Raw genomic sequence first — 22,800 nt, 5'->3', positions numbered from 1 at the left:
GGGGTCCCTATGGGGCCCTATGGTGGGGTCCCTGTGGCCCCCTATAGCCGGGTGCCTAGAGTGCCCTATGGCCTGGGGTCCCTGTGGGGCCCTATGGTGGGGTCCCTGTGGCCCCCTATAGCCGGGTGCCTAGAGTGCCCTATGGCCTGGGGTCCCTATGGGGCCCTATAGGTGGGTCTCTATGGCCCCCTATGGCCTGGGGTCCCTATGGGTGTCTATAGGTGGGTCCCTATGGCCCCCTATGGTGTTGGGTCCCTATAGGGCCCTATGGCCTGGGGTCCCTATAGGACCCTATAGCTGGGTCTCTATGGCCCGGGGTCCCTATGAGGCCCTATAGGTTGGGTCCCTATGGCCCCCTATGGCCTGGGGTCCCTATAGCACCCCATAGCCAGGCCCCTATAGCGCCCTATGGCCTGGGGTCCCTATGGTGCCCTATAGCTGGGTCCCTATACTGCCCTATAACCAGGCCCCTATGGCACCCATGTGGCCTGGGGTCCCTATAGGGCCCTATAGCTGGGTCCCTATGGCACCCTGTAGCCAGGTCCATGTGGTGCCCTATAGCCAGGTCCCTATACTGCCTTGTCATAGGGTCCTTATACCCCATACAGATGGGTCCCTATAGTGCACTATGGCCTGGGGCCCCTATATCCCCATATAGCCAGGTCCCTACAGTGCTCTGTGTGCTGGGGTCCCCATAACGCCCTATGGCCAGGTCGCTATAGCCCCACACAGCCGTGTCCCTATAGCGCCCTATGGCCGGGTCCCTATAGCGCCCTGTAGTTGGGTCCCTATTGCCCCCTACGGCCCGAGGGCGGTGCCCCCAGTGCCTCCCAGTGCCCCTCCAAAGCCTTGCCAGTGCTCCCAGTACTCCCCAGTCTCTCCCAGCCCCTCCCTGTGTCTCCCCCAGTCCCTCCCAGTGGCCCCCAGTCTCTCCCAGGGCTTCCCAGTCTCTCCCAGTGCCCCCCCCTGCCTGGCCCAGTGCTTCCCAGTCTCTCCCAGCACCTCCCAGTGCCCCCCCAGCCTCTCCCAGTGCCCCCCCAATCTCTCCCAGTGTTTTCCCGTCTCTCCCAGTGCCCCCCCTGCCTGTCCCAGTACTTCCCAGACTCTCCCAGCGCTTCCCAGTGCCCCCTCAATCTCTCCCAGTTCCCCGCAGTCTCTCCCAGTGCTTCCCAGTCTCTCCCAGTTCCCCCTGCGGTCTCTCTCAGAGCCCCCCAGCACCTTCCAGTGCTCTCCCAGTGCCCCCCCCCGCCTGCCCCAGTGCTTCCCAGTCTCTCCCAGTGCTCCCCCAGGCCTTTCCCAGCGCTTCCCAGTGCCCCCCCCCCAGTCTCCTAGTGCCCCCTGCAGTCTCTCCCAGTGCTTCCCAGTCTCTCCCAGTGCTTCCCAGTCTCTCCGAGCGCCCCCCCGCCTGTCCCCGTGCTTCCCAGTCTCTCCCAGTGCCCCCCCAGTCACTCCCAGTGCTTCCCAATCCCTCCCAGCACCCCCCCCAGTCTGTCCCAGTGCCTCCCCAGCGCCCTCCCAGCTCCCCCCGGCTCCCCCCAGCCCCTCCCAGCGCCACCCCCGCGTCTCGCCCAGTCCCTTCCCAGTCCCCCCCAGTTCCCGGACCCGGGGGGGGGGGGCCGGGGGGGGCCGTCCCGGTGCCGCGGGGCGGGGCGGGCCAGCGGGAGACAAAGGAGGAAACTTCGCCGGGAGCAGCGGAGCCGACGGGACCCCGGCCCCCCCCGCCCCCCCCCGCGACCCCCGGGACCCCCCCGGTGCCCCCCGACCCCCCCCCGATTCCCTCCCCCCCCCCGCGCCGCCAGCGGGCCTGGGACGGCCGCCCCCCCCCCCGTCACCGGGACCCCCCCGGAGGATATTGGGGGACCCCCCCCCTTAAAAAGGACCCCCCCGAAAAGGTCCCGGGACACCCCCCCCCCCCGGGAAAGGAGCCCGGGACCCCCCCCCCCCTTAAAAGGCCCCGGGACCCCCCTGGGATGCGGGGGGGGTGAGAGGGAGGCGGCGGCGGCTCGAGTGTGGGGTGAGTGCGGGGGGGGCACGGGGGGGGGCACGGGGACATGGGGGAGCACGGGGACAAGGGGGGGGCACGGGGGGGAAAAGGGGGGTCCTGGGGACAAGGGGGGGGCACGGGGACATGGGGGGGCACGGGGACAAGGGGGGGGACTTGGGGGGGCACGGGGACATGGGGGGGGCTTGGGGACTTGGGGGGGCACGGGGACATGGGGGGGGCTTGGGGACATGGCGGGGCACGGGGACAAGGGGGGCACGGGGGGGGTGAGGGGGATGGGGGGCACAAGGGGGGGCGGGGAGGTGGGGGTGTTAGCGCAGCAACCACATAACCACCAAGTGATTCTATGAGGGTGCTTTATTCAGCGCTGGAAGCCGGGGCTTCCTTGGTTAATCCGATCTTCTATTTCTTTAGCTAGTTGACCGCCGAAGAGGGTCGGGCTATTCTTGAATCCTTGAGGCAATCTTGTCCAGGTCAGTTGCATCTTCCGTCCGTTCCGTGGACTTTCCCATCCAAAAGCAAAGAGTTTTCTACTATCCTTGTCAATGGGTATGCAGAAGAAGGCATCTTTTAAATCAATTACCGTAAACCACTTATATTTCTCTTTTACAGATGTTAACAATGTATAAGGATTAGCCACCACCGGGTGAATATCTTTTGTTATTTCGTTTATTGCCCTAAGGTCCTGCACTAGCCTGTATTCCCCATTAGGTTTCTTTACTGGGAAAATTGGGGTGTTATATTCAGATTTGCATTCTTCCAGAATGTGGTAGCTAAGAAATTTATCTATAATCTTTACTATTCCTAGCCTAGCTTCTAGCTTCAACGGGTACTGTTTAATCCGTACCGGTCGGGCCCCTTCCTTAAGTTCAATTTTTACTGGCTGGGCTACTTTTGATTTTCCGGGCACGTCCGTTTCCCAAATCGTAGGCATTACTGCATTTTCTACCTCTTTTGGTATATGAGGAACAGCCTTCTCTTTAATCATTAAGATTTGTCCTTGAGGCAATCTTGTCCAGGTCAACACTAACAAGGTGCCTGAGGTGCCCGGCCCTGGGTGCTGCAAGGCCCAAACATTCATTTTGGGGCCTAAAGACTCACTTTTAGCATTCAAAGCCCCATTTTCAGGCTCCAAACCCTCACTGTCAGTGACGAAAGCCTTGTTTTACAGCTCCCAGCTTCATATTTAGGATCCAGTGCCTAATTCTTGGCTACAAAACCCCATTTTGAGGGACTAAAACCTACTTTTCCAGTGTCAAAAGCCTCATTTTTGGGGCCCAAACCCTCTCTTTAGAGCCCAGAGCCTCATTTTAAGAATGAAGCCTTCAATACAGGCCACCAATCGTTATTTTAGGGCCCAACCCCTCAATTTTATAGGACCCAAAGCCTCGTTTTTAGGATCCAAAGCCTCATTACGGAGCCCAAAGCCTCATTTTTAGGATCCAAAGCCTTATTTTCATAGTCCACAGCCTCATTTGGAGAACCTAAAGCTTCGTTTTATGCCCCAAAGTCTCAGTTTTGGGGTGCAAACCATCGTTTCCATGCCCCAAACCTCAGTCTGGGGTGCTAAATGTGGCAGGCACGGCCATAAAATGTCTTCTGTTTCGGGAGCTTTTTGTCCCTTACGACTCACGTCACTGTGGTGGTGGTGACCATGTCGGTAGTGGTCACGGTGGTGGTGGTCACATTGGTGGTCGTGGTGGTGGTGGCCATGTTGGTGGTCCTGTCGGTGGTCATATTGGTGATCGTGGTGGTGGTCATGTTGGTGGTTATATTGGTGGTCACGGTGGTGGCAGTCATGTTGGTGGCGGTCACGGTGATGGTGGTCATGGTGACGGTGGTCATGGTGGCAGTCATGATGTTGGTGAGAGACCTTCTGGACGGTGGTCTGCTGGTGACTGACTCCATCCATCTCGTGTCGTTTTCCAGGCCATAAGCAGCTGGAGCCCCTCAAAGTGGCTGAGGTGGCCGCCAACGCCTGCGTGTCCCAGCAGAGAGTGGAGAACTGCATGCGAGGCACCACGTCCCTCATCTCTCGCTGCCTGGGGAAGGGGGAGAACATCGCCCTCGTCCTGAAGGACGTGGGGGTGCCCTCGGCCCACCAAGACCTCTTGGGTTGCAGCTCTCGGCCAACCTCTTCCTCTTGGGGTGGCCAACCAACCCGAGCCCTGGGCTCCTCCACTACCAAGTGCCTTGGCCAGGCAGAGGACACTTGCCATCTCCATGCTCCTCCATTGCAGATCCCCCACCTAATGGACATGGTGGGATCTGATGGGGCAGACGGAGGAATTCAGACAACGTCTGCTTCCCATCGAGGCCTGGGCTTCTTTGCTGGGTGAGCCCATTTCCCAGAACGGTCCTTGGGGACAGGGCCTTTATGGCACTGTGAAAACGGGTGATTGTGGCGTGCCCTGGGTCACGCTGATGTCTTCTTTTGCCAGGTTTGAAATGGAGATCCTGCATAAAACACCATCCCAGGACCATCACAAGGCCCGGAGCAAGGAGAAGAAGAAAGAAGGGGCTTTGCCTCTTCTCGGCCAAGCTGGGAGACGCAAAGCGGCTGCTGGCTCCTCTCCAGAGCACAGGGAACCAACTGGTGAGAAAACCCATTGCCTTGCACCACAGCCTCTTGTCTCTGTGCCTCCAAAATGGAGCCCCCGGGTGCGAGGTGCCTGAGGTGCCCGGCCCTGGGTGCTGCCGGAGGACGGGGATCAAGACACCCCCTAAAATTGGCTGTAGCCAGCTCCTCTCTCCCAGAACTTGGCCCCCAAGAAAACAGCTCCTGGCCTAGAAATGAGCTGGGCAAGGGCTGGTGCCAAGGAGGAACGAGGCCCCTGGAGACGGAGGCTGCGAGGGGGGCACAGCGGCCTCTGGGAGCAGCCTCAGCACCCTGCGTGTCCCCGGGGATGGCAGCATCGCAGAACCGTTCTTCTGACACCTCTCCTTCCCCATTCTAGGCGAAGGTCCTGGACTTCCTTCCCTTGCCCCCACGGAGCTGACGGAACAAGCAGCCCAGCAGGGTGAAAGGGAGAAGCCGGGGGAGGCTCCCTGGAGGTGAGGCTGGAGGCTCCGGACGGGTGGGATGAGGCCACCAGGAGCCCCCCCGATTTCAGGGCTGCAGCATCAAGTGCTGCATGGGGGTACAGGATGCTGCCCCAAAACCATCGTGGCTTCTTTGTTCTTTTGTCAGGCTGCCGGTGATCCCGGGGCTGCCTCCTCGCAAGGAGAGAAAATCAGCGCCCAAAGGCAAGGCGGGACGAGCAAAGACAGACGGAGCCTTGAGGCAGAGAGCAGGAGGAGGAGCGGGGAAATTTCCTCCCTGTGAGGGAGAAAAGCTGACAACGGAAAGAAAGCTCCCCCGGCCTCGAGGCCCCACAGCGCTGTCATTTCCCGTGATCAGCGTGTTATCAGCAGCGAGCTCAGAGGCCAGCCTCCCTGAGGAATCCGCCTACAACATCTTCAGGCTGCAGCCACCAGGAGACGAGGCAGAACTGCTAAAAACGAGGCCCGAGACCTTCTGGACGGTGCTGCAAGAACCTCAGAAGAAGATGTTATCGATGCACAGCATTTGACAGGCAACAAGCAGCCCAGCAGGGTGAAACGGAGAAGGGACGGGATGCAGAGCTCGTGCCTCATGCCCAACATCACCTCCAAAGGTACGGGCACCCCCGGCACCGCGGGAGCGTGGCTGACCCACGTCTGGGGCTTTCTGTGGGGGGGACCCGGCTCTGCGGGGGGTCTCTTTTTGGGATCGGAGATGCGACGGCTCTTTTCATACTGCGGGTCTTGGGGTGATGGAAGGGTGGTAGCCACGGGAAGCGGTGCGTGACCTGCTTTTCTTTGCCTTCCAGAGCGAATATCTGTCTGGGATGCAGTGTCCATCTATAGCCAAGAACACCTCCAGCTGCGCCAGGTGGGTTGGCAGCCACGTCCCCCTCGTTCCCCTCTTCAGAAGCGGGAAACTCACCCCAAAAGTCCCTACCGAGGGACCCGCACGTATCGCACAAGTGCGATGTTGCTTGTGGTAGGTGGTGTGGTCTCTGAGGGCTGATCCCAGTCGCTGGAAGCCCCTGGATCCCCTCAGCCTGGCTCCCAAGAGCGGGAAGGGCACAGCAGGACCCAAAGCACCGTCCCTGGATGGGACCACCTGCAGCTGATCCTTAAGCTTCGTCCCTTCTGTTCTCTTCCGCTTGCAGGGTGTCCGAATTCCTGCCCTCGGCTCCTTTGACGTTGTCCCCAAACGGGTCAAGGACGGGCATGAGACTGTGATTTTCCTGATGGCCACATTCCGCCTGGCCAGGAACCTCGTCGTCACCCACAACCTCTCAGGCGACAAGGATTACCTGCCAGGTAAGAGGGTGCATGAATCCCTTGCCGCACGGGTGATCCCCTCCCTGGATCTCAGACGCTTCTCAGAAGCAAAGCGTCCCCTGCACGGAGCAGGTCCCAAAGCAAAGCCTTTCTGGGTGTTGACTGCAATGAGCAGCAGCTGGGGAGCACGCGGGGAAGGGCTGCTGGTGACTGACTCCATCCGTCTCGTGTCGTTTTCCAGGCCATAAGGAGCTGGAGCCCCTCAAAGTGGCTGAGGTGGCCGCCAACGCCTGCGTGTCCCAGCAGAGAGTGGAGAACTGCATGCGAGGCACCACGTCCCTCATCTCTCGCTGCCTGGGGAAGGGGGAGAACATCGCCCTCGTCCTGAAGGACGTGGGGGTGCCCTCGGCCCACCAAGACCTCTTGGGTTGCAGCTCTCGGCCAACCTCTTCCTCTTGGGGTGGCCAACCAAGCCGAGCCCTGGGCTACTCCACCACCAAGTGCCTTGGCCAGGCAGAGGACACTTGCCATCTCCATGCTCCTCCATTGCAGATCCCCCACCTGATGGACATGGTGGGATCTGATGGGGCAGACGGAGGAATTCAGACAACGTCTGCTTCCCATCGAGGCCTGGACCTCTTTGCTGGGCGAGCCCATTTCCCAGAACGGTCCTTGGGGACAGGGCCTTTATGGCACTGTGAAAACGGGTGATTGTGGCGTGCCCTGGGTCACGCTGATGTCTTCTTTTGCCAGGTTTGAAATGGAGATCCTGCATAAAACACCACCCCAGGACCATCACAAGGCCCGGAGCAAGGAGAAGAAGAAAGAAGGGGCTTTGCCTCTTCTCGGCCAAGCTGGGAGACGCAAAGTGGCTGCTGGCTCCTCTCCAGAGCACAGGGAACCAACTGGTGAGAAAACCCATTGCCTTGCACCACAGCCTCTTGTCTCTGTGCCTCCAAAATGGAGCCCCCGGGTGCGAGGTTGTTAGCGTAGCAACCACATAAGCACCAAGTGATTATATGAAGGTGCTTTATTCAGCGCTGGAAGCCGGGGCAGGGGCCCAAATCTGGCTTCAAGTCCCGTTACTTCCCAGCCATCATTTATACACCCAACATTGCGTAAGGCATACGTATTCATTACAGGTGGTAACATCAGCCTCGCGCTCCATTCTAATTAGCTCTCCTCCCCTTTGCACATGCGTGGTGCTCTCTGGTGGTCATCCAGATGAAGTAAGGAGTCTTCCTCTCCGCTAAACTTTTCACCTTTCTCACTCGACGCATGCTCCCTCCGCTCCTTGGTTCTGCTTCACCTCATTTCAGCGCTTCCAGGCCCTTATCCAAGGTCAGGCTGTACCTGTTCCCTCCCAGGGTTCCCCTTCAAAGATTCATTTGACTGTTCGGTATACTCCCTAAGTTTCCCAGCATACATAGATTATTTGATAATATGCTCCCTAAACTTCCCAGCATACATAAATTAATTGATAATGTAAGTACGTTCGGCAATGCTTAATTATACTGTATGACCCATCAGCTAAGAGACATTAATAAAACATCCATTCGATTCTCCCCAACACTAACATTTCCCCCCTTTGAAAATACTTCACTCATACCGAGAGCAAGTATTTTCATTACTATTAGGTTGAATCAAGTTAGTAGAGGTTAGTGAGTATAACTTGATATAGAGATTAGTAAGTATAATCTTAACGCATCTTCGTTAGTCTACTATCTTATTGATTCCTCTATGCCTGCTTGTTAACGCTAGTACTATAGGATGGGGGTGGAGTAAGTGGGATAGGGTGTTCTGGGTGATTCCCAGTAAGGACTCTCATTATTCGGCGATTCCATGCGCTACTCCTAACTATTTCTCCCTTCACACACGAGAACATTACTCCCATTGCAGCGAATACAATTAGCAGCAGCACAATGCTTTGTAGGAGGGACTTGAGCCATCCTTCCAGATGAAGGCCTAGTCCCTCAAAAGTTGCTCCCAACCAATTTTGCTCAGCTTCTTGCTTTTCTTCCTCTAGCTCGTGTTCCACATGAGCTAGTTGGGATATGTCATTTTCCACATCTGTAGTTACATTTGGAATATGTACACAGCAATGATCAATTCTGCCTTTCAAATATCCACACACCCATGCTCTTTTAACAAAAGCATGTCCAGAGCCATTCTGTTCTGCAGGGTCATTTTGGTTGTGGCCTGTAATTGTAAGTTTAAATCTTTGAACCCCTTCTTGGTTACCTTTGCCAACCTGTTTACCGGTAACATGTATATTCGGGTTCGGTTCAGGAGACTCATAAGGTTTTCCATACCTGATTTCAGAGGGACTTACTGACATCCCACTTCTTGGCTTTATTCTAATTCTTAGCAAGGCTATTGGTAAGGCCTGTGGCCGCTGTATCTTAGCTTCCTGACAGATTTTGCTTAATCGTCCTTTTAAAGTTTGGTTCATCCTCTCTACCTGACCACTAGATTGAGGCCTCCATGGGGTATGTAAGTTCCAGGTAATTCCCAGTAACCTACTAACCTCCTTAACCACATTGGCAATGAAATGTGGTCCCCTGTCTGAAGAAATACCCAACGGTACACCAAATCTAGGGATTATTTCCCGTAGTAACCATTTTACCGTTTCCTTTGCTTGGTTGGTGCGACAGGGAAGCGCCTCCGGCCATCCTGAAAAAGTATCAACCCCTACCAATAGGTATTTATAACCTCTTGCTTTAGGCAGTTCCACGAAGTCTATTTGCCAGTAATCTCCAGGCTCTATCCCAGCCCTAGTTCTTCCCATCTCAGCATGTTTCCTCGCTACCGGATTATTCTTTAAGCAAAGCTCGCACTTTGACATTACTGACTTTGCCATTGTTAACATGTGTACCGAGATGACACCTCGTTTCAAATAGGTCACCAGTGCTCCTGCACCCCAGTGACATTCGTTAGGTTTTATTTGTAAGATTTCTCGCATTACTATAGGAGGCACTATGAGTTGTCCTGTCGTAGTCACATACCATCCGTCAGGATTCTTCCGGGCCTTCATCAAATTTGCAAGTCTCTCATCTTCTGCTGAATACTTTGGGTCTTTAGGTAATTTAAAACAAGAGAGGCCTACCTTTGATGGAATTAGAGCCATTACTTTCCATACTTCACGCGCAACCTTCCGGGCCGTCAAATCTGCCAGTCTGTTACCTTCTGCAATCTCTGACGCCCCTCCTTGATGGGCTTTACAATGCATTATGGCCACCTGTTGGGGTTTCTGTACAGCTGTTATTAATTTCAATATTTCTTCCTGGTATTTTATATTAGTCCCTCGTGAGGATAGCATTCCCCTTTCTTTCCATAATGCCCCATGTACATGAACTACCCCGAATGCATATTTTGAATCTGTCCAAATATTCACGTTCTTACCCTCGCTTAGTTCCAGGGCTCGTGTCAGGGCGACTATTTCTGCTCGTTGGGCTGAAGTCCCCGGAGGTAGGGAATTTGCCTCAATCACTACCTTTGATGTAGTTGCCGCGTATCCTGCGTAACGAGTCCCATTTTCCACAAAGCTGCTTCCATCCGTGAAAAGTTCCCAATCCGGTCTCCCCAGAGGCTGATCCTTTAAGTCTGTTCTGCTGGCATAGGTATGTTCGATGATCTCCACGCAATCATGACTGAGGTCTCCTTCCTCCGTAGTTGTTCCTAGAAACACTGCTGGGTTCAATAGGTTAGTAGTTCTTAAGATTACATCATCTTGCTCAGTTAGTATAGCTTGATATTTCATCGTTCGGCTGGGCGATAGCCAGTGGCCCCCCTTTTGCTCCAATACCGTAGTCACCATATGTGGCACGAACACCTCAATTCGTTTCCCTAATGTGAGCTTCCCGGCTTCCTGTATCAAAAGGACTGCGGCTGCCACGGCCCTTAAACACGAGGGCCATGCAGCGCTTACCGCGTCCAATTGTTTAGAAAAATACCCCACAGGTCTTTTCCAGCTCCCAAGTCGCTGGGTCAGTACTCCTAACGCCAATCCTTGTCTCTCATGCACAAACAGCTGGAAGTCCTTTGCTAAGTCCGGCAAGCCCAAGGCAGGGCCTTTATCAGGGCTTCCTTTAATTTCTTAAAGGCCTCTTGTTGTGGCTTTCCCCAGGTAAACGTACAGGCCTTTTGGGTTTCATAGAGGGGCTTTGCTATGAGTCCATAGTCCATTACCCACAGTCTGCACTACCCGGCCATACCTAGGAAAGCCCGTAGTTCCTGCAAATTTCGCGGCTCGGGGATTTCGCAAATAGCTTGTATTCGGTTAACTCCCAATTTTCTTTGTCCTTGAGAAATTTCACATCCCAAATAAATTACTGTTGTGCACGCGATTTGTGCCTTTTGTTTAGAAACCTTGTACCCATTTAGTCCCAATTGATTCAAAATATCAATAGTTACCTGAATACCTTCTGCCTCTCCTTCGGTAGCTATTAATATATCGTCCACATATCGTAACAGCAGGTATCGATCCTTTGGTACCTGAATCTGCCCTTGGTTAATCCGATCTTCTATTTCTTTAGCTAGTTGACCGCCGAAGAGGGTCGGGCTATTCTTGAATCCTTGAGGCAATCTTGTCCAGGTCAGTTGCATCTTCCGTCCGTTCCGTGGACTTTCCCATCCAAAAGCAAAGAGTTTTCTACTATCCTTGTCAATGGGTATGCAGAAGAAGGCATCTTTTAAATCAATTACCGTAAACCACTTATATTTCTCTTTTACAGATGTTAACAATGTATAAGGATTAGCCACCACCGGGTGAATATCTTTTGTTATTTCGTTTATTGCCCTAAGGTCCTGCACTAGCCTGTATTCCCCATTAGGTTTCTTTACTGGGAAAATTGGGGTGTTATATTCAGATTTGCATTCTTCCAGAATGTGGTAGCTAAGAAATTTATCTATAATCTTTACTATTCCTAGCCTAGCTTCTAGCTTCAACGGGTACTGTTTAATCCGTACCGGTGGGGCCCCTTCCTTAAGTTCAATTTTTACTGGCTGGGCTACTTTTGATTTTCCGGGCACGTCCGTTTCCCAAATCGTAGGCATTACTGCATTTTCTACCTCTTTTGGTATATGAGGAACAGCCTTCTCTTTAATCATTAAGATTTGTCCCACTTTTGATTCCGGGATTCTCATAATCAATTCTCCATCTTCAAACGTTATGGTAGCGTTTAGTTTAGTTAGCAAATCCCGTCCCAAAAGAGGAATAGGGCATTCTGGTACATATAAAAATTCACGCGTAATTTCTTTACAATTTCTTTACAAATTCTTTACAGCAGACGGATGAGTCGAGAGAGGCGGCAGAGAATCAAATTGCAAGCTTCTGCCTGCTGGCATGAGAATTCCACCAGGTTTTCAGTGAAATAACTGAGGATTTCTCACAAGCTTGGTTCCATCACCTCTGCAGGAAGAGCTGTATCTGGCAAAATGTGTTCACGCCAAACTGCTGCAGTTAGTGCAAGACGTGCCCCTTCCAAAAAGCTTTGGGAACTCTCCCCCAGAAGGGAGACAACCAGAGCATTCGATAGCTGGAAGCCCTCCTGTTATCCAAATGGGAACAAGCATGGCCAGACCGCAACACCACAGCCAGATGTTAGGGTGAGCTGCGTGCAGAAGCCACGGGAATTAAGGAGCTCAGCAGTTGGCAGGCTCGGGGCACGGCAATTATTTGAGGTTGGTTACAGAACACGCTGCACAGCTGCTGCCAGTAGCAAGTACAGCACAAAAAGGAAAGTACTCTGTAAACGCTTCGGTATGGATTTGGGGTTTTTTGGTTGGTTCGTTTTGGGTTTTTTTGTTCGTTTCTTCATGGTAAATCATCTCTGCTGTGCTTGTGACTTCAGATGACGCAGTATTTAAGACCCCAAATGACATTTCTCCACATGCCTATTCTCACTCTAGAATGCTGAATTCTGTCCTGTTCCCCAGCACTTACCTGGAGCAGCTCTTTTGCAGAACCTCTTTTTTCCACGTCCATTTCAAGACAGCGATTTAAGAAGTCTCGGAATATGGGTGAAAGCTTTTCTGGATTCTGCAGTTCCGGAGTCCCGTTAGTAGCAATGAGATACAGGGCCTAAAGCAAAGCAAGCACCAAAGAAACAGGAGGTTACGAAGGTCAGACTCCAGCTGCGGTTCACAGAGGCACCCATTTTTCCTCTCCCTCCCCACAGTTCAATGGGGAAAAACAAAACCAAAACAAAAACCCTTATCAGGGTGACGAAGAAATGCTTAAGTTTCAGCAAAGAGAAGAGCTGCCGGCCTTATTTTTATGTGGATGGGATCCAATCCTTTCTTGCTTTACCCTCGTAATCTGGGTTTGGATCCTGCAGCCCTCTCAAGGGATTAAGAGGACAAAACCAGCAGTCCAGACTGTGTTTACATAGGGAAGTTGGCTGGCACAGCTCTGCCAGTGCTCGACTCCTGCAATAACTATATCCTCATGGGAAGGTACCCCTGAATAATCAGGAGGCTTTGTTCTCTCGATACTTTGCCCAATTGCACAAGGCCTCAAAAGTCAATACTCTAAAGATGCAGTTGGTCCCTTACAAAAGATGGCCAGTAGGTTCTCAAGCAGCACTTAACACCCTACAGAAACGAGTGGAGTCGTTTTGCTGCTGCTTGCGAATGAAGAATTTTCTAAGAATCAGGAAATTCAGAATTCATCCACTGCAAAATTTTATTCTTAAAAGAAAATCGCTAGATGCCTTTTAAAAGGAAACAGACATCTGGCAGAGGCCTTTTGAGCTCATCGCTCATCACATCTCAAGGTAGAGGTCTGATAGCCTGGGAACTGCAACAAGTTAAGTTAAATGAGAGCAAAGCACCCCGTTGCTTAGCCATCCTCATTTAACTCCACACCAACATTTTCCTTTCGCATTTCTTCACTGCTGCACTTCTCTCCCAAAATCACCTCCAGTCAAAGAGGCGGAAACAAGTTAAACAGAACTGTTCTAGATCCCTTCGTCCTGTTTAGCTTAGGAAAAAAAGCCATAAAACTGGCTTACACCAAGAACAGCCGCATTCTTACAAACTGACAGAATTTCCCCTTTCATTAAAGAATACGAAGGGAGAGACACCAGCGGGGGCAAAGCCTGACTAAAGGCTTGTTAAACCTGGAGCTTTACTGGGAGCATGCCAAGAAGAACAATGCACCAGCAAGAAAAAGCCCTGTTTGTAAAAGAGTAATGTGGTATTCTTCGAATTCAAGGACAGCTCTCTTCCCCACTCACAAGGATTTAAGAAGCCAGGCACTCTGGGGCCAGAAGGTGCCCCTGTCAGCCTCTCCAGAAGGGGGGGAATTATGGATGCACCACATGATTAACTCAGACCCTACCTGAAGGTCTGCAACAGGAAGAGCCTGTGCCCTCTGCCACCCAGAACCAGCCATGGCTTCTAACTTAAATGACCACAATCTTCTCACTACAGCATCCAAGGAGACGTGTAGCTGCATGTGATGAAACCACAGCGGAGGTTCACCTGCCTCCTCCAGAGCCTAGGTTAACCAGCAGGCTCAGCGAAGGCCTGAGGGCAAAAAAAGGCACTCGCTTACTCTCAGGGGGTTTTCATTGAGGTAGGGGGGTTCTCCTTCGATCATCTCGATGGCCATTATCCCCAGTGACCAGATGTCCACTTTGGGCCCGGAGGCTTTTCGTGTCACCACTTCAGGCGCCATCCAGTACGGGGTCCCCACCACGGTGCTGCGCTTGCTCTGTTCGGGAGCGATCTCGGCGCAGAAGCCAAAGTCAGCTGGAAAAGCAAAGAAGGAGGGAAGAAAAAGTTAGAAATCAGTAGGTTTCTCCAAAAACAACACGTACTGATGCCACAGCTGTGGTACAAGCTAGCCTGTTGCACTGCCTGCTACATTGCTGCTGCAAAGGAGGCCTGGTTTTGTGGTTAACAAGGTGTTCAGGAGTAAGCTTCTAAATCTGACTCGCTGAGGCCATCAACATCACAGAGCTGCTCACTTGTCGATGTGAAGGCTGGTGATCAGTAAAGAGCTGTACATGGATGCTGTGAAACGTGGCACTGCAGCATTTTGCAGCTGTAATACACTGTGTAACACATGCTCTCAAGCCTGTTCCTGGGTCTGTGAAAACAGAAAGCAATGCCCAGTCTGTCCCCCCTCCACCCACACCCACCAGTATTATCTGGTCGTATTTTCAGTCCCAGAGATAATATTTCCCCAGAAGATGTACCATCTCTCAAACACAATTTGCTTTCTAGAGCAAATACTGTGTTCAGAATAAATTTAAGTTCCCTATTTGGTACTTATTATTTTCTTTGAGAAGACAGAAAGCTGGAGAGCCTTCCTGTGGAAATTGCTTGGCCCTGTCTTATTTGCATTTGACTTTCCAAAAGATCACAGAATCATAGAATCATAGAAAAATTAAGGTTGGAAAAGCCCTCCAAGATCACCTGGTCCAACCATCCCCCTACGAACAATGTCACCCACGGAACCACGTCCCCAAGCACCACGTCCAACCTTGCCTTGAACACCCCCAGGGACAGGGACTCCACCACCTCCCTGGGCAACGCGTCCCAGTGCCTGACCGCTCTTGCTGAGAAGAAAAGTCTCCTAATTGTTTTAATTGGTGAAGAGTAGCGCTCTTTGTTCAGTTCTTTGTTTTGATTGTTGAAGAGTAGGGGCATGACGTTTCCATTTTTCCACTCACCAGTGACATCGCCCGACTGCCAGGACTTTTCAACTGTGATGGAGAGAGGCTTGGCAACCCCATCAGCCAGTTCCCTCAGGACCCTGGGATTCATGTCATCAGGTCCCATAGACCTGGACCTGTTTACATTCAGCAGGTGGTCTCGAACCTGCTCTGCACTTACAGTCGGTGGGACTTTGCTCCCCCAGCCTCCACCTACGGGTTCAGGGAAATGAAAGACTTGGGAAGCCCATCTACCAGCGCAGACGGAGGCAAAGAAGTTGCTGAGTACCTCAGCCTTCTCCGTGTCTGTCGTTACCAATTACTCAGCTATAGAAACTCACTCCTAATATAAGAAATTAGACACCTCTAATCGCTTACACACTACTACACACTGGGTTTGTAAGATTAAATGCTTTCTAGCTGAACAGATTGCAACTTCCCCTCCACCCACCTCCATCACCCAAGTACCTGCAGTATTTTCAAGACTCGACGGATCACAAACGGAGAAAGGCTTGTCACCCTCCACCTAAAAACCCAGCTTTCTAGACTGGAGGTGCATTAAAATCCTGTTACTTCACACAACACAAACAGATGGCCCAAGGCTAAATGAACACCAAATCTCATTGCACGTCTGTTAGCAGTTCACAGGGATTTATGCTTGCCAATCTCCATTGAAACAGATGCCACAAAAATACCTACTGCAGCATTTCTACACACCCTCCACCACCACAGCACCAAGCATCTCAAGCACCCATCTCCCCACCAGGCCTGTCCCGTAGCAGGGAAGAAGCCTGGGTTGATAACTAAAGTCACCACCAGCGCTCTTCCCCTCATACTTAGTTTGACGGAGCCGTCCATGCCCAGCAGGATGTTGTCACTCTTGATGTCTCTGTGAATAACTTGGTTCGAGTGGAGGAATTCCAGAGCCTGGAGACACTGAAAAAAGAAAGGAAGAGGTTCTTACTGTGCATTAAGTACATTTAGCCAGCTATGGACTCTAACAATGTGCATTTTGAGTAGCACGGGCTTAGCTTTTTAGAGCCTTTTCTATATCCAGTATGTGCAGGGCTACAGAGACATCCCCACTGGGACCAGCAGGAGGACAGGTTAGCCCTGAAGAAAACAGGCGTAACCGCAAGGATTCCAGCCCCATTTTGCAGTCCTCACTCTAGGGTGAAAGCTAACAGGAGCATGCCACCACCTCCCCAGTGAAATCCATCCTCTGAGAAGATGACTGCAGCAGTAGAGAAGCTGTAGACAGCTCCTCCAGCAGAATACATCAGAGAAAGCCCTGTCCCCTTCCTCCTCACAGCTCGCCCAGGCTGTGGGTGCAGCTTTACCTCTCGGCACACAGCTGCGATTTGTCCTTCGTCCATGCAGGTCTCTGTCACAACATCTGTTAGGGAGCCTCCTGCCAAGTACTCCATGACGACCCAGAGCTCTTCTCCTACAAGGTAGCTGAAGTGCCAAAAACAGCTTTTAGAACAAGCAAATATGAGCATGTCACCGTTTCCTGAGTCAGAACGCACTGGGTTTTAAAGCTATCTTAGAAGTGCAGGGAAACATGAGGCTTGAACAGAATATTGAAATGTACTGGGGCACCAGGTACTCATGGCAACTTCCGTGTGTTGGAGGATCTGACCACAACCTGAAAGAGCAGACAAAGGGTGAGTGCAGAAAGCTGAGGAGAAAACAGGGCTGAGGTGATGGAAGAGCAGGTTCAAAGTTTCCTGCCCACAAAAGCAAGGCTGATTTCTTCTGCCATGGGAAGGGCCCAGGCTAAGAAAGAGACAAGCTCACGATTCCTTCCAACACTGGGAGAGAGAGGAAAGAGATACCAGGAAAGGACGGGGTCCAAGCATGCATCCCTAAACAGCTGGTGCACAGCATGATTTTTCAAGGGCTCTTGCACTGAAAAAGGTGGCTGTGGGCTGTTCTGACACCACTGGCATCCTCCTACCCGAAGCAACGGCCTACCCTTGCCCAGGCACACGGACAGTCCTGGGTGGTTGCCCACGTACAACTTTTCAGGTCTTTTTCAAGAACACCATTTTTTAAGCATCGTGCATTTGAAAAATCTCATCTGTAGGAAGCCTGTAGGAAGATAAATAGGAAAAAGCTGAGATGAGGGTGACTTTTCACATCCATTTGGGATATTGTTCTCTGCTGGGAGCACGTGTGCTCATGCCTAGAAGCAGAAGACCTGGGTTGAAGGCACCAGCATTAACTCATGTAAAAAAAAATCATCACCAACCACTTCTGCCTTCTTGGGCCCATCCGGAAAAACATCAACTCAACCTTTCAGGACAGAAACATCAGGATGACACATTCCCGAAGGAAGGAACCGTCAGCTTGAAAACCATAAACCCCACCTTCACAGCTTATCTGCCCCGTTTGGAAAGGAGCAGACGGATGAGTCGAGAGAGGCGGCAGAGAATCAAATTGCAAGCTTCTGCCTGCTGGCAGGAGAATTCATCAAGAAGTCGACACATACAAGCTGGGAGTTGGGGTTACTGGGAAGCGCAGTTCCGTAACAGTGGCTATCACCTAAAATGAGGATTTGTGGGGTTTGTTAGGTTAACGAGGGTTCCTCTTCCAAAAGAAACCCCGAGGCAGAACTTTGCTCTGCCTCACGCTGGGCATCCTCTAACTTTAGGTGCCTACATTTAGAAACAGGTCTCTGAGGGCCTCTTTCACACGGGAGAAAAACACAGGCAGGACCAGAAGGTAATTCAGCACAAGTGGCTGCTTGTCTGTGCAGGGTCACTGTCTTCAGATACGCATGCTTCTACACTCAGCAATAAAAGTACAGCTGAGTTAGGGCTTAAGCTTCCCAGCACACCTTTGTGCCACACAGGGCAGCAGAGAACTGCCTGAATCCTAAATGCCCCATTTGCACGGTGGTGTTTGGGGGCCTGTGAGCCAGCCAGACCTCTTAACATCTAGTAAGACCTCGTAACTACTAGGAAGTAGGTAAGAGAGGTAAAGGCAGGTAAGAGACACTGGAAACCCTTGCATAAGGCCAGGAGCTGAGGCAGAGGGATGGGAGGGCTGGTTTATACTGGTGAGCATCTTGCAGCTTCCAGTAGGTACTCAGAAGGGGGGGAGTACCTGTCTGCACTGTCAAAAAAGAACCACAAAAAAGGAAACAGGTCCCACAGCGGCCAGCACATCCTTCCTTCTGTGACAGCAGTAGGTGGAAGCCAGCAAGCAGCGCTCAAACACCAGCTTCACTCAGCACTCAGGAAACCAGCAGGCACATTAGGGCAGGCAGGAGGGATGCAGCTGCCCAGCAGCAAGATCCTGCGCTTGCAAAGCCCCACAATAGGCACAAGAACCCCCAGCGTTCACCCTCGTTGCTGTTCTGTCCATTTGCTGCACTCGAACAAAAGCTAATCCCCCTGAAAAAGCTTAGTGAGAGAAAGTCGAGGACAAAAGAAGCGGCTCTTGTTGCTGGAAGTTTAAACAAGACAGCAGGACGTGCAGCTACCCTACAGCTGGGATGTATTGGCTAGACAAGGCATGTGCATGTACACGGGGATGTTCTCTCTAAAGGAAGAACATGCATCTCAAACAGTTTTCCCAAAACAAAGCCTCTGATCAGCCTGGAGAAATACACACTTTCAGCCCACATGCAATCCTTAAATGTTCTTTTCTGCTTTGCTCATTTTGCACAGGTAATTTCTGCCGTTTCTAAGAGTGCCCAGCACCACTTTCCCTGCACAAACACACCCCTTCCTCAAAATTTCACCAGCAGGCTTTGTCCTTTCGATAAGGCAGCTCTTTACATCCGTACTTATAACACGGAACACAGCACCATATAAATTCAGCACCACAGTGGATGCTGCAGCATGAGAAGTACTTTTTTTTAGCTAGGACATCAGAGGAAGATGTTAAGGCAACAGTTGATAGGCTTTTGATATCCATGCAGAGCAAGCGAGTGTCCAAATTCTCTCTCTCCGATTCCCAGAAGAGATTCTGGGTCACATCCCTCCGTTCCATCTTCAGAAGATGAGCTGCCAAGATTAAAGTCTGAAGCTCACCCATCTAGGCACAGTTTTCCCTACAAATACCCAAACCTGTAGTTAATCAAGACTGCTTGTTTCTGACGAGGGCAGCAGGCTGGAAACCCTGCTGCAGCTCCACTGCAACTAGCTTGAGCATAAGGTGAATGATCCAGGCTTGACACAATGCATCAGTGTCTATCCTAGTGTCTATCAGGACTATTCCACTCTGTGCCACCTCTCCTTTCCTCCCTTACGTGGACAGCCACAGGGACACGATTACCATCTGAACATTGAAGGGTTACTCCTCTGCAAGCAGAACGTTAGTATTGCTCAGGGAGGAGGAAAGAAGAGGAAGAGGAAAACAAATAACACAGTTCAAGGGATTCCCATTTCTCCTGTAGCATCAGGAAGGAAATGGCTTGTCGGGTGAAATTTGGTAGAGCGCCTTGGAAAATGGGGTCCTGACAGCATGCTGCTAATGCCATTGCTGTCAGCATCTCTAAAGAGAGCCTAAATACTCCATTAATACCAATTCAGACACTTGTTTCTCCTAGGATATAGATGGAGACCACTAAGCGACCCACACCCCAACCTTGCGACATCCATTAAGCAATGCAAGATCGTCCTAGATCTACATTGAGCTGAGATGGATCACTTAAGACAGTGGCAAGGAAGTGTTTTCCAGAGCCCCTCGGTGAACCCTTCAAATCACGACGTACCTGTCCAAGTAGTTGACGATGTTGGGGTTTTTGTTTTCCCTCATTACCAGGATTTCATTGATAATCACTTCTTTCTTGGGCTGCTGCTGCAAATTCATCTGTTTGGTTGCAACCTGCAGGGAAGGAAATGCAAGACGCAGGGCATTACTACAAGAGTCCCCTAGAAACCTGCCAGCACCAACGTCAATCATTTTAATCCCCCATTGAAATAAAGGGGAAAGCCATTTATTCATCATCGGTTACTCAGCAATTTAGCAATTCCTGCAGCCAGTCCATTTCTACTCTGGCTGATGCCAAAAAGGACAAGGGGAATTACTGTTTTCATACTGGATCTTTACATCACTGCTGGACAGCCAACTCTACATTATTTTTGGCAAGAGAGCAGTGATACCTTTACTCTAGTATGGACTGGTACATCAAAGACTTCGTATTCCCTAAATGATTCTTATTAATTTTATTTTAAATCAGATGCTTCTTTAGGTTTGAATGTTTTTTTTCTTTGTTTTTTTTTTTTTACTCTTGTGCTTCTAGAAATCTACAGCAGGGCAGGTGTGCAGGGAGGAGGAGGTAAATAGCATAGCCTACGTCTGGTTCTTCAAAGTGACAATTCTATTTCTTCCCATCACAGCAAGACCTAGGGGGAAAGAAGCACTGATATTTATATAAAAGGATGAAAATACATGAATTGGATCGCAGTCATACCAAAGAGAAATAGGGGCAGGTTCATTAGTTGCGGCCCTGTGATTTAATAGCTTATAAAAATTCATATAAATCAATAAGAGCATAGCATATAAAAATTCATGCGTAATTTCTTTACCTCCAAACCGTAAATCAAGGGGTTGTAAGAACGGCCGTATTTCCTCCTTCCCGGTGGCACCTACAATAGTAGTTTTCCTTTCCCCTATCTTACCACTTAATCTATTGAGTACTGACTATGTGGCCCCTGTATCAATTAAAAATTTTACTTCCTTACTTCCTATTTGAATTTTTACCAAGGGCTCTTTAGTTTCTGCTACCGGATCTCCTAGTCAGCTACTATATTCCCCCAGAAGCATCGCCTTGGCTGCTTCTCGGTTTCGGAACGAATTTCCCCCCCCAACGATCAGCTGTCCACGGAGAGGGCACTCGTTTTTCCAATGACCCTCCCCCTTACAATGGGCACATTGGTTAAGACCCAGCCGGTTTCCCCCTGAGCTCGGGTAGCCTCTCCCTGTTCCTCTACCTCGACCGTTAATATTTCCTCTTCCCCGCCCCTTAATCCTGCGTGTTCTCTCCCTTGAATTACTGCTAATAAGTTCTGTTGTTGCCTTTTTGTCGTTTCTTTTTCTCTGTTATTATACGCTTTCCAGGCTATTTCCAACAGCCTATCCAAATTTCTCAAATCTGCACCTTCCAACTTTTGCAATTTCTTCCTAATATCCTCTCGGGCTTGTCCCAGGAAAATGAGAGCCAATTGAGCTTTAGCTTGCTCAGTCTCTACGACTAAATCTGTATATTTCTTAGCGGTTTCTTTCAATCTCTCTAAAAAGGCGGAAGGCGATTCCGCTTTTTCTTGCCTGACATTATACAATTTTGACCAATTTATGGTCCGGGGCATGGCATTCTGTACCCCGACTTGTACCCAATCTCGGTATCTCTTCAGCCTCCTTATTCCATCCCCCGTGTTATAATCCCATTGGGGATCCTCGGTGGGGAAGTTTTGATCTAGATTTCCAAGCACTAATCCATTACGTATATCTTCTCGGGCTCTCTCTCTGGCTGCCCGCAATACCATGTCTTTTTCTGTCGAGTCCATCAAAGTATCCAGGATCGCCTGGAGATCATCCCAATCGGGATTTGGGGTTTTAATTATCATTTTCATTACCCCGGCTACTTTATCTGGGTTTTCCCTGTAGGTGCCGGCTGCTTGTTTCCATGTCATTAAGTCCCCAGCTGAAAAAGGCACCTTAACATATACCGGTCCTTCTGTCCCCCCTCCTTGCCTGAGGGGAGCGATTATTTTCCCTCTCTGTTCATTTATAGTTTCTGCTGCCCTTCGCTGTTGCCGGGTCCTATGTGACGCGGGGAGGCTAAAGTCGGGGATTCTCCATCACTACTGCTATCTTCCTTTTCTCTTTTCCCTCCCTGTCCCGGCTCTCCCGGCGGAGCCGACGGCGCAACTTCCAGATCAATATTTCCATTATTCATTTCCCCATAATACTTATTATTCTCTATTGCCTGATGCTGTATACGGCGTCCCTCCCTAGTACACGCACAACAACGTTCCTCAGTTGAAACCTCAAGCACCGTTATTCCACAAGCACGCCGCCATTCAGGCTCTCGGCGCAAATAAAAGAATAATTCCACGTACGGCAGTTCATCATATTTTCCTTCCCGCTTGCAAAATAGCATCAATTGTAAAATCGTATTATATTGCAATGTTCCATTCTCAGGCCAAGTTTCTCGGTCCTCTAGTTTATACTGGGGCCACCAAATATTACGATAATCAATCAGCTTTCCTTTCCGCAGTTCTTGACCAAAACCTCCCTCCTTCCAATGTGCTAGCAAACGCCCCCGTGGGGATGTCCGCGGGATAGGTACATCTTTTCCCAGAATTCCTTTAATCTTTTTCGTTTTGAGCTTATGGTACAAACCCAGAAGCTGCCGGAGCAGCAGCGGAGCGGAGCAGCAGGACCGACCCTCGCGGGGCGGCCGCCGCCGCCGGTCTGAGGGGGCCCGGGGGGAGCCCGCGCCTTACGGGGGGGAGGCGCCACGCGGGCCCCGCGCGCTCCTTCCTCGCTCCCCCTCCCCTCCCCGCCGGGCGAGCCCATTCGGCACCCTGCTGGGGGGGGGGTCGGTTCCCGATCCCCCCAAATTTTACCCCCCCCGGTTTTTCCCCCCCTCCCCGCCGGACTCACCCCCCCGTCCGCGAGCCCAACCGCCGCCTGCTGCCGCCGCCGCTCCGGCTGCTGCAACCCCGCGGCCCGCACTGCGCATGCGCCGGGAGCGCCGCCGCCTCCCCCCCCCCCCCGCGGACCCCCCCGCGGTGAGAGCGTCCGCCCTAAGTGGGGGGGGAAGAGCGCCCGGGACGCTCTGCGCATGCGCAAGGCGGGAGCCGC

At 51.5% G+C, this 22,800-nt stretch overlaps 2 protein-coding genes across 13 annotated transcripts; one reads left to right on the top strand and one right to left on the bottom strand.

Annotated features, from left to right (window-relative positions):
* Nucleotides 1-4,011: 4,011 nt before the first annotated feature.
* On the top strand, nt 4,012-7,800 carry LOC310890364 (coiled-coil domain-containing protein 81-like; the record flags this gene model as incomplete). 7 transcript variants are annotated; one of them, XR_014577218.1, is made up of 5 exons in its annotated part: nt 4,012-4,337; nt 4,444-4,598; nt 4,960-5,056; nt 5,193-5,658; nt 5,854-6,693. XR_014577218.1 is itself a non-coding variant. In XM_083852716.1 (5 exons), the coding sequence occupies 4 exons, from the start codon at nt 5,619-5,621 to the stop codon at nt 7,022-7,024; spliced, it is 726 nt and encodes a 241-aa protein (XP_083708842.1). In that variant the 3' UTR covers nt 7,025-7,800. The 7 variants fall into 7 exon arrangements, 5 of the variants coding, with proteins under 5 accessions (XP_083708838.1, XP_083708842.1, XP_083708841.1 ...); XR_014577219.1 differs by having other exon boundaries at nt 5,193-5,915; nt 6,199-6,693; XM_083852716.1 differs by having other exon boundaries at nt 4,106-4,598; nt 4,960-5,658; nt 5,854-5,915; nt 6,199-6,352; nt 6,555-7,800.
* Nucleotides 7,801-7,953: 153 nt separating this feature from the next.
* On the bottom strand, nt 7,954-22,797 carry LOC310890362 (serine/threonine-protein kinase PAK 1-like). Of its 6 annotated transcripts, none has more exons than XM_083852709.1 (8): nt 22,600-22,797; nt 19,703-19,815; nt 16,317-16,434; nt 15,813-15,912; nt 13,872-14,068; nt 12,258-12,395; nt 10,727-10,972; nt 7,954-10,003 (listed from the first exon to the last, which is right to left on the bottom strand). In XM_083852709.1, exons 1-8 carry the CDS (start codon nt 22,780-22,782, stop codon nt 9,992-9,994), a joined length of 1,107 nt encoding a protein of 368 aa, XP_083708835.1. In that variant the 5' UTR covers nt 22,783-22,797; the 3' UTR covers nt 7,954-9,991. The 6 variants fall into 6 exon arrangements, with proteins under 6 accessions (XP_083708835.1, XP_083708833.1, XP_083708831.1 ...); XM_083852707.1 differs by having other exon boundaries at nt 7,954-9,991; XM_083852710.1 differs by having other exon boundaries at nt 9,977-10,000.
* Between the last annotated feature and the right edge of the window lie 3 nt (nt 22,798-22,800).

The sequence above is a fragment of the Anser anser genome, assembly GCF_964211835.1.
Source record: "Anser anser genome assembly, contig: HAP1_SCAFFOLD_371, whole genome shotgun sequence".
NCBI classification, from domain to species: Eukaryota; Metazoa; Chordata; class Aves; order Anseriformes; family Anatidae; genus Anser; species Anser anser.
Note: the sequence above shows the minus strand (reverse complement) of the source record. Positions and strands in the feature narration are given on the sequence as shown.